We start from the raw sequence: 11,708 nt of genomic DNA, 5'->3' as shown, positions 1-11,708 counted from the left end.
GCCGAGATGTGCAGGAATAAAGATGGGAGCATCTTGACGGACGAACGTGAGGTGATCGAACGGTGGAAGCAGTACTTCGACGAGCACCTGAATGGCGCTGAGACCACAGGAAATGAAGGTAGAGACAACGGAGGAAATTCCTTCGTCAGTACTGCGAACGATAGAAACCAACCTAGCCCCCATATTGAAGCGGGTTAAGGATGCCATTCAGCAGCTCAAGAACAAAAAGCTGCTTGCAACGATGGTATCGGAGCTGAACTCATAAAGATGGGCCCGAAGAGGCTGGTCATTTGTATGCACCGGCTGATAGGCACAATCTGGGGAACTGAACAGCTACCGAAGGAGTGAATGGAAGTGGTAATATGCCCCATCTACTATAAGGGCGACAAGTTCGATTGTGAAAACTTTCGATCACCATTCTAAATTCAACCTACAAAGTGTTATTCCAGATCATCTTCCGTCGCCTGTCACCTGTAGTAAACGAATTCATGGGAAGTTATCAAGCTGGATTCATTGACGGCCGATCGACAACGGACCAAATCTTAACTGTACGGCAAGTCCTTCAAAAATGTCAAGAATACCAGGTCCTAACGCATCACCTTTTCATCGACTTCAAGGCGGCATACGATAGTACCGACCACGTAGAGCTATGGAAAATCATGGACGATGACAACTTTCCCGGGAAGCTCACAAGATCAATAAGAGCAACGATGGAAGGTGTGCAAAATTGTGTGAAGATTTCAGGCAAACATTCCAGTTCGTCTGAATCCCACCGGGAACTACGACAAGGTGTTGGACTTTCGTGCCTGTTGTTCAATATCGCGCTGGAAGATCCAGTCAGTGTGTCTGCAACGTGGATGATATAGACATCGTCGGTCGAACATTTGAAATGGTGGCAGACCTGTACACCCACCTGAAACGCGAGGCAGCAAAAGACATGCTAGTAGGTGGAACCGAGCGCGAGGTGGTCGTCTACCTCGGATGCTTGCTGACGGTTGCTAACGTTAGCCGTGAAATACGGAGGCGCATCATCAGTGGAAGTCGGGCCTACTTTGGCCTTCACAAGAAGCTGAGGTCAAAAAAGATTCACGCCCGCACCAAATGTACCATGTACAAAACGCTCATAAGGCCGGTAGTCCTCTACGGGCATGAAACGTGGACGATGCTCGAGGAGGACCTGCAAGCACTTGGAGTCTTCGAACATCGGGTGCTTAGGACGATCTTCGGCGGCGTGCAATAGAACAGTACATGGCGGCGAAGGATGAACCATAATCTCGCCAGGCTCTACGGTGAACCCAGTATCCAGAATGTGGCAAAAGTTGGAAGGATACGATGAGCAGGGCGTGTTGCAGGAATGCCGCACAGCAACCCTGCAAAGATGGTGTTCGCTTCGGATCCAGTTGGTACAAGAAGGCGTGGATCGCAGCGCTTTAGGTGGGCGGATCAAGTTCGCAGCGATTTAGCGAGCGTAGGGTTGAACCGAGGTTGGAGAGAAGAGGCCACGGACCAATTATTGTGGCGTAAAATTGTTGATTCACTGTTATCTGTTTAGATATTAAATAAATAAATAAATAAATAAATAAATAAACCTGCCCGTCCAGAACCACATAACAGGATTATAACACATTCCTATCAGCAGCAGTTCAAAATAACAGAAGATGATATAATTTTGTTATCAAGATGGCTTTGTTCTCAACTTGTTATATTTTTAGTAACACATTTATAACAACATTTGTTATATTTTTGACATCGCATTTATAAGTTTGTTGCAAATACCATCCGATGTCATAAGCAGTGTTTTTAAAAAAACATTCACCCCGTCTCCAAAAGTACTATGTACAATTTTAATAAGCTCGAATACAACTTTTCATAGTTGTGTAGATGTGTACCATATGTCTCCGAAGCAGGAAGGGTACAATGGGTGGTGCACATTGTGAGAATGCCGGACAACAACCCCGCAAAAATTGAGTTCCACCCAAAGACAAAAAGAGAGGCACAATAAGCTATACGACGAAATAGAGCAGGATTTTTTAAGTAGGGGTGCTCTAGAAATTGGAGGCAAGCAGCCATGAACGGAGTTGGTAGCGCAAGTCATGTCTTGAAGGACATAGCTTATTTAGGGGAATGTGGGGCAAGATGAGCACCCGGGGCAAGATGGGCACTCCTAGTTTGTGTCGTTCCTACCGATTTTTTTTCAATACATTATTTAGGGTTCTGATGAATATCATTAAATTGATATAAGCGCCATAAATTTCAGCTAAAAAATCAACAGCACAACGTAAATATTGTCAAAAATACATAGAAGTCCAAAAATTTTCTTTTTTATAAAAGATTTCTTCATTTAAAAGTGATATTTTTGTTGCTTAAACAATTTAATTCATACGTTTTTTGGCCGTATAGTTATAGAATAATCTTCTGTAGATGATCAAGAGAAAATGTTTTATCAAATTTAAAAATATTTCAATTGTTTTGATTATATTAATAAATTTACACCCTTGGGCCAAGATGAGCACCATGTTCAAAATTAAGTATAAGAGTGAAATTATAGAACCATATTTAGCTGTGGGCTTGACTTATATAAACAAACAATAAATTTAATCGTTTTTAAGTAAAAATTTAGCAATCTTTGCAAAGTTATTAATTTCTTGATAAAAGTTCTAAAAACTAAGCTAGTTGAAGATAAATACTATCAGATATTAAAGATAATATCTTGGGATATTGCAAGCATTGAAAAATAATAGTTTTCTTTAGTAAATTGCATCTTTTTATGGGGGTGCCCATCTTATCCCGCAGTTTTTTTGACCGATGATAAAAAAGCTATTTTTTAACGTATTATTTGGAAAACTATTTATCACTTTTTAAAACTTTCAATGGTTGGAGCTCAAAGTAATAATGTAAAAGATAAGGATGGTTACCAATTTTACTAAAATAAGAACGTTTAAGGAGGCTTAAATCGCGCTTACCCTTAGGGTGCTCATCTTGCCCCGCCTGACCCTAACAGTAAAGTTAGCTCTAAATCGATGCATTAAACTTTTCTGTGACTATTGTTTTTGAAAATGTTATGAAAAAACTAGTGATTTAAAATTTACATATAGGATGAATTATTACAAACAAAAAAATGCAAATGTAACCATAAATGCAGCCTTATTTTACCTCTTTGTAATAACTCAACAAGATGTGCTACGATAATCATGTAACGAAATTTAATATATTTAGGTTCATTTCAAATATACAGTTTACTACATATCTTCATACTTAGATATTAAATCATAATAAAAGCTTGTGTCTATGATTAGTCGTATGATTGATTGTTAATTGTTTATTGATTGATTTATTGTTATTGTCCTATATCTCTGTTGGGGACTGAGCGTTTGGACGGTTCGGACCACTTTTAAGCGAACTTCGTTGGTTCATCAGTAGCGACAGTTGCTAAAAGCTGTTTATTTAATTAGTTTTATATAAATTCAATTGCTGATTTTCGATACTCACATTGAGTCTAACCTCGCTCTGGATTTCGTCCCAACTAATCTTCCTACTGTATATAGATCTTCAATCTTCAATGGATGATAATTAGTTAGGATTTCTAGTTATAATTTCATTAGTTTTTACTCACTATTATAAGAAACAATGTAGTATAAGTTTTTAAATTCACAGTAGTTTATAAGTTTTAATGCAACTGATATAATTTTAATCCAGGAATTCAATTTATCAATTTGATCGACGTGATTTCTGTTTATCTGAAGATTTAACAATGACCTATTATCGTTCTCCAGTGCTATAGAAAACACAATGTGTAAACCATCAACGTTAGGTAGCGTGATGCTCCGTGCGTTGTAGTTCAAGCAAGGGATATTCCTCAGTGACTCCCAAGTCGGCAACACTCCCCGACCCGTAACTTTGTCCGGAACTCAACTGGCCAAGGTTACCATCAATATCTAGCCGAGCTAGCTTCGAGATTGGCCGACGAATTACTCCCGTAGAGGTCTGCACGACTGCCTGCCGTACTCTTCCATCACTTCCTCGAACCACTTCAAGTATTCGTCCTCTTGTCCATCCATTTCTAGTACTTTCGGATACGACGATCACCAAGTCACCCACCTCTATTGATTTCACGTCCTCGAACCACCTAGTCCGTCGAGCAATCGTTGGTAGATACTCGCGTATCCAACGACGCCAAAATGCGTCAACCATGACCCGACCCAGGTTCCAGCTGCTTCTGCATGCTTGCTTAGCTTCCTCTAATGTTTTCGCTGGTTGTGTTACTCCGCTCGAACTCATCAATAAAAAGTGGTTCGGAGTCAGAGCCTCTTGCAGAACAGGATCAACAGGAACAAAAGTCAATGGGCGAGAGTTTACTACAGCTTCCGCTTCAATTATCAGGGTTGCAAACGTTTCCTCATTCGGAGTCCTCGAAGTATACATTGCATCCAGTGCTGTCTTAATCGATCTCACAAGCCTTTCCCACGAGCCGCCCATGTGGGGCGCCGCCGGTGGAATAAAGCGCCATTTCGTAGAAGTGTTGGTGAAAGTTTCGGCGAGATCTGCAGTAATGTTGGCCAACTCCCGACGAAGGTCATTGTTTGCACCGACAAAGTTGGTGCCATTGTCGCTGTATATTTCTACAGGAGCCCCACGCCGGCCCACAAAGCGACGAATAGCCATCTTGCAGGATTCGGTACTGAGTGAGTGGACCACTTCCAGGTGTACGGCGCGGATGGTCAGGCACGTAAACAAAGCAATCCACCTTTTTACCGTAGCTCGGCCAACACGAACCGCTAGTGGACCGAAATAGTCCAGTCCTACGTACGAAAAAGGCCGGACGTAAGCCTGAAGTCTAGCCGTGGGAAGTGGCGCCATTCGTGGAACCAAAGGATTAGCATTTCGAATCCGACACAGATTGCAGCGTTTTGTTACTGTACGTATCAACGCTCTAAGACCGGCAATTTGGAATCGCTGCCGCATCTCATTGAGAACCGTTTCACCATTGGCATGAAGATATTTTCGATGGTACAACTCCACGAGTAACATCGTGACTGGGTTATCCTTGGGAAGTATTATAGGGCATTTTGTATCGTAGGACGCAAAATGTGCCTTTTGAAGTCGACTTTCTGAGCGCAGCACTCCAGTGATGTCTACGAACGGAGATAGTTTGCGTATATTACTAGTCCGATCCAGTTTAACTGATCCTTTCTCACAAGCCAGGTTTGCACACTCTATTGCACGAATTTCATCTGCATAGGCTTCCTTTTGTACTTGCCGCCAAATACAAGTCTCTGCTGCTGATAGCTCTTCTTGTGTCAGCATGCCGTGTTGTAGAGATTCGTTTTGCAGTTTCTTCCGCAGGTTCCTCAGATACCTCCGCACGTAGGCCACACTACGCAACAGTCGATTCCATGCCGAAAAGCGACTCCAATCGATCGTTCTCGAACAACTGCTTTCCTGGTGTATCAGACATACCCGGATCTCTTCTAAAGTTTCGTATCTGACCTGTTTGTCTACCGGCCATTCACTTTCCGAACGATACAAAAAATCGGGTCCTCGAAACCACCGGCTTGTAGAGGAAAAGCTTGGTCCACTGCCCCACTTCGTAGCATCGTCCGCAACGTTTTCTTTCGATGGAACCCAGCGCCATTCTCTTTCATCAGATTCGGTCAAAATCTCCCCAATTCTCACGGCAACATACTGACGGTAGTTGCGGTGATCAGAGTTGATCCACGCTAATACGTTTTTGGAGTCCGTGTGGTAGAAGCATTGGCTGATAGGTAGGCTGTGCGTTTGACGAATCAGCTTCTGCAAGCGTACTCCTAGAACAGCGGCTTGCAGTTCCATACGTGGAATTGACAGGGATTTCAACGGCGCTACTTTGGATTTTGCAGCCACCAAGGCACATTGTACCTTGCCGCCATAAATGGCTCTGAAGTACGCTACGCAAGCATAGGCTCCTTCACTTGCATCCACGAAGATGTGAAGTTGTAGTGACTCACATTGTTCAACGCCGCAGTTCAGAAAATAGCAACGTCCAATCCGAATACGATCTAGCTGACCGCATAGTTTTGTCCACTGCCACCATCTGTGACATAACTTCTCCGGAATAGGTTCATCCCAATCCGTTTTCGCTCTCCAGATGTCTTGAATGAGCACCTTGCCGTGAATAATAAAAAAGGACATTAATCCTAGCGGGTCGAACAGACTCATGACCGCCCGCAGAACTGTGCGCTTGGTTGGTAGTTGAGAATTCACCTCCATGCTCGTGGAGTAGGTGAACTCATCCCTCTCGGGACACCACAGCATCCCTAGAATACGTTCAGTTGTGTTGCTTTTATCCAGGTTTAGCTGTTTCGACGTGGCTTTGCTGGGTTCCCCGACCCGTCGGAGAACTTCCTCTGCGTTGGACATCCAGTTCCTAATATGGAAACCAGCTCGGGAATGAACGGTTCGAACTTCCTTCGCTAGTTGCACCGCTTCGTCGATGGTTTCAGCACTGTCAAGATAATCGTCGACGTAGTGCTTTTTAATTATAGCATTAGCGGCCGCCGGAAATTCTTCAGCATGTTCAGCCGCATTGAGGTTCTTGACGTACTGCGCTGAACACGGAGAGCAGGTAGAGCCGAAAGTAGCGACGTCCATGAGGTAAACTGCTGGATCATCATCCGGAGAATCACGCCACAACAGTCGTTGAGCATGTCTGTCCTCTTTCTTGATTCTGATCTGATGAAACATCTCCTGAATGTCAGCACAGATGGCATAGCGTTTCTCTCTGAATCCGAATAAAACAGCAGGTAGAGAGCTGAGGAAATCTGGCCCCTTTAAAAGCATGGAATTCAATGATACTCCGCCCACAGAAGCAGCCGCATCGCAAAATATTCGAATCTTATTCGGTTTCTTGGGGTTTAGAGCTACCCCTAGAGGGAGATACCAAATTCTTCTAGGATCCGCTTCATTCAATTCTGCTTCTGTCGCCCGATGGATATACCCCTTCTCCTGGTATTCTACCATCTGTTTCTTAACGCTTTCACCTATGGCTGGATCTTTCGCCATGCGCCGCTCAAGACACAGCATTCGCTTGATGGCCATTTGATAACTGTCAGGGAATTCCATCTGGTCGAACTTCCATAGTAGGCCGGTTTCAAAACGCTGCCCAATCCGCCTCGTTGAACTCTTCAGTAAGCGGTTGGCTCTCTGGATCTCTTGCGACTCTGGTCCGTCGACGACTTTCACCCCCAGACTTTCTACGGAAAAATATTGTTTCACCAGCTCATGAAGCGATGAATCCGACTCACAGCTGCAGATGTGAAAACTCAAAGCACGATCAGTGCTACCGGGTACCGATCCGTAAATGGTCCACCCCAAACGGGTTTTCGCGGCAATTGGTTCCTGAGGGTTTCCTTCGCGAATCTTCAAAACGGCACCAAGATGTGAGTTGTCGTTGCCGATGAGTATTTTGGGAATAGCGTCGACATAATCCCTTATGGGCAATCCTTCCAAGTAAGGGTACTTCCTCACCATTTCCGCATAGCGAATTGACTGTCGTGGTAGATCTAGGTGACCTACGGTTCGGACATCGACCAGCTGATAGAGATGCTTTCGCTGCTCTCCAGAAATCTCTAGGCTAACCTTCTTTGAATGTTTCTCCACTCTTTTAACATTCGAAGTCCACTGCAGGCACAGTGGATTCACTTCTCCTTCCACTCCCAGTCGCTTGACAAGGTCCTCTTCAATCAGTGTTCTCGACGACCCATCGTCGAGGAAGGCAAACACCGTAACAGATCGATTGTTGGCATACAGCGTAACCGGCAGAATTCTGAAAAGACTGGAACGATCCACGAAGTGATGGTTCATGATTCCGTGCGTCATTTCCGGGGCTGTTTGGTCCCGGTTCGAATGAAGAAGCGAATGATGTCTTGCTTGACACCCGTCCACGTCACACGATTTTTTGGACTTGCAAGGTCGTTTCCCATGGGCCCCAATGCACGTTCGACAAAGAGAGTGAGCTTGGATAGTTTTCCAACGGTTCTCCACGGTCATGTCTGCAAATTCCTTACATTCCTTAACCTTGTGGCCAGGTTTCTTACATACCAGGCACGTAATTGAACCTAGCGACTGGGCCTGAAGCCGTCCTTTCGAAAAGTCTGACTTCGGAGTGTCTTCCGCATTCCTCATTCCGCTATGAGCACCCAAGAAGTTCTTTTCTTTGGGTTTCTCAGATTTTGAACGCTGGGTCGTTCTTGGATCCATATGAAGTGTAACATCAGCCGCTGCTGTCACTAGTCTCGACATAAACTGCGCGAAAATTCGCAAGTTTGTAATTGGAGCTTGCTGCTTGAACATCGCCCAGTCCAATTTTAGATTGGCTGGCAGCTTATCCACTAGCTCGTACAGAAGAGTGGGATTGTTCAGGTGTGCTACTTGTTGTCCCATCTCCACGTGATCACACAGGTTTTGCACTGCCATTCCAAATCCGATGAGAGTCTCCAGCCTATCAGATTTTGGTGCAGGGACCTCCCGAACCTTCTTCAGCAACATGAAAATTAGATGTTCCGGCTTTCCATACAAAGTCTCCAAAGTGGCGATGACATGTGGAACTGCAGCAGGAAACAGCAGGCGACTCTTCACGGCCTCCAACGCTGGTCCTTTGAGACATCGCTGCAGTCGTATTAGGTTTTCGGCGTCCGTGTACCCACAAGCTTGTGTAGAGTTGGCAAACGAACTTATGAATACTGGCCAATCCTCCGGGTTTCCGGAAAACATTGGCAAATCCCTGGGCATAACTTGCCTGGCAGCCAACTGAGATGAAGAGGGGCCGTTCACTTGGCCAGTTTGACCCTGAAAACCAGGGTGACTATTAGAGATGAAGGATAATCCGGTAGTTGCACTCGATTCCGGTCCAGTAGTTGCATTCTGGCATGGCTGCTGGAAGACGAAACTGTTTCCGGTTGACGTTTTGCTCATCGGTGTGTAGGACACCGAACTCGGAACTCCTAGAGACGCTTCGCTCACTATTCGTTCTGCCGGATTAGTCGGCTGCGAACGAATGTCCACCATATATGATCCCGCTGGACTGACTTGAGTTGGCTGCGACGCACCAATTGCTGAATCACGAACACCTTTTTCAAACATCACTCGCGTAGGCTTTTGTCGTTCGATCGCACTACCGGGCATTGACTCTCGCCACGAAACGACCGGACGCGGAAAACAGCTCGGAGCAGAATATCTAATATCCATCAAAGGCCGGAATGAGCCTTCCTTACAAAGAGGTTGGGAAGAAAACGTGGTTCTCAAGCCGTGGGTAAGTAATGAATGTGATTGTGAACCGGGAATCAGAGGGACAGATTTGAAATTGCTTGGAGGAACACCTGACTCTGGCCTACTAGTTACAATGCTATGTTGATCTGGCAAACTAGTCCCTATACTGTTACTACCTGTAGCTGGTACAACTATAGTACTAAGCGGCTTATCAGCTTCAGAGATTTTTAATTGCGTTGCACTTACCGGAGCCACAGGTGGGGGTGGGATAGACTTTACCGTTCCACATATGGTTGCGCTGTTCAGTTGATGCTTGTGTACTGCCCCAGTTGCAATACTCGTCACACCGATCGGATGCTGGTTCATAGCTCCACTACCAGCTGCGGGTAGCGCGGAAGTCTGTATCTCAGGTGCCGTAGTAGTCGTCGTTGTGGTGGTCGTTGTCTCACGATCGCCCAGAACCTCATTCGCTGCAGGGGATTGCATCGTCGAACAGGCCCCGCCGAGTTGCATTCGACTCCTCCACTGTCGTACCTTACTATTACTGCTCTGCTGGGAACGTAGACTTCTATCTGCAGCTTCTACCAGCTCTTCCTCCATCAAGCGAAACTTCTCCTCTTCGTAGGCCCTCTGTATTTCCAGCTTTCTGCGTTCCAATTCTCCCTCCTTCTGTATGCGTGCGAGTTCGACTTTCCGTTCTTGCTCCCGAAGTTCCAAATTTAACATCCTCTCGGCTAGAGCTTTCTCGACCTCGAGCCGTTCCAGATTAAGTCGAGCTCGAGCACTCGCATTCGAGATCGAAGATCTTCTGGACGATACGGAAAGGGCATCGGTGGGTGGCAATCTCAAATCTCCAGCTTGGTTCAACGGTGGTTGCGGAGGAGTAGTGTTAAAACAGTTCGTGCAGACGAAACTCTTCTCACTGATGCTATCACTCACTCCTACGCACCCGAAATGCCACCAAGAATCACATCGGTCACACTGGACCAAGGAATCATCCGTCTGGATACCGCATGCCTGACACGTGTCCATTGCGTGTGCTAAAGTGATCGATATAGAATCAATCTTTTAGATTGTTGGGGACTGAGCGTTTGGACGGTTCGGACCACTTTTAAGCGAACTTCGTTGGTTCATCAGTAGCGACAGTTGCTAAAAGCTGTTTATTTAATTAGTTTTATATAAATTCAATTGCTGATTTTCGATACTCACATTGAGTCTAACCTCGCTCTGGATTTCGTCCCAACTAATCTTCCTACTGTATATAGATCTTCAATCTTCAATGGATGATAATTAGTTAGGATTTCTAGTTATAATTTCATTAGTTTTTACTCACTATTATAAGAAACAATGTAGTATAAGTTTTTAAATTCACAGTAGTTTATAAGTTTTAATGCAACTGATATAATTTTAATCCAGGAATTCAATTTATCAATTTGATCGACGTGATTTCTGTTTATCTGAAGATTTAACAATGACCTATTATCGTTCTCCAGTGCTATAGAAAACACAATGTGTAAACCATCAACGTTAGGTAGCGTGATGCTCCGTGCGTTGTAGTTCAAGCAAGGGATATTCCTCAGTGACTCCCAAGTCGGCAACAATCTCAACATCTCTCTACCACGGTGATCCCTTCGGCATCGAAATATGCAGAACTAACTGTAGCTTCAACTGAACCTATTAGCTAAATTAGGCACCACCCCATCACAACAGCTTAGCCTTGTTCTGGCGGTAGCAATCATACATAGCGTACGCCGTATCACATGGATTGGTCCTCCTCAAATCGCACTTCTCCGCAAGCTTCTTGGCCTTGTCCTCCTCCATCAGCTTGCCCAGTAACGACAACACCTTATCCTTCTGCACCACACCTTTCTCGTTCATCAGTCGCAGTTTGGAGAAGAAGCACTGAACGTAGCACTACAAGAAGGAAACCATTTATTAAACGACATTTAACTTGCTAATTAAATCTCGTGAATGGTTCACGTTGCTCACCTTGATCGACTGATCGGGGCTGGCTATATCGTCTCCGTTGCGAAGCTTCTTCGCCGATGACTCAGTGATTCCACTAGCTTCGATGCAGTGCAGCTCGTAGCCTTTGATTTCGGGAATTTTAGACAAATCATCCGCGGAATGGACCCCTCTCTAGAATAGAACATACTCAATAGATGCCAAACACTTCGGCGCCGATATTCTTACCATAAAACAAAACAGCAACACCAAAAAGACGGTCAAATTTGCCAGCCGGAATGATGTCATTATCACCTTATTTTATGGAGCCGGCGTTGAATGTTCGGACGGTCTAGAGCAGTGGCAACGTCTCACTGATGACTGTCGATCGAGTTAAACCGGTGAGAGTGCTGTTGTTGATCCTAGACGATACTGGATTATCTGTCGTCATCGTCACCAATTATTGCAACTTTTAAAATGAGCTGGAAATAGAGTGGATTAATAGAAATTCAACGTTAAAC

At 44.8% G+C, this 11,708-nt stretch overlaps 1 protein-coding gene across 1 annotated transcript; it reads right to left on the bottom strand.

The window, feature by feature from the left end:
- Nucleotides 1-10,372: 10,372 nt before the first annotated feature.
- LOC5569397 (general odorant-binding protein 56d) lies at nucleotides 10,373-11,639 on the bottom strand. The gene is made up of 3 exons (XM_001658439.2): nucleotides 11,437-11,639; nucleotides 11,233-11,382; nucleotides 10,373-11,157 (listed from the first exon to the last, which is right to left on the bottom strand). Exons 1-3 carry the CDS (start codon nucleotides 11,494-11,496, stop codon nucleotides 10,945-10,947), a joined length of 423 nt encoding a protein of 140 aa, XP_001658489.1. The 5' UTR covers nucleotides 11,497-11,639; the 3' UTR covers nucleotides 10,373-10,944.
- Nucleotides 11,640-11,708: the final 69 nt, after the last annotated feature.

This window comes from Aedes aegypti, chromosome 3 (assembly GCF_002204515.2).
Source record: "Aedes aegypti strain LVP_AGWG chromosome 3, AaegL5.0 Primary Assembly, whole genome shotgun sequence".
NCBI classification, from domain to species: Eukaryota; Metazoa; Arthropoda; class Insecta; order Diptera; family Culicidae; genus Aedes; species Aedes aegypti.
This window is presented reverse-complemented; position numbering and strand designations above follow the sequence as displayed.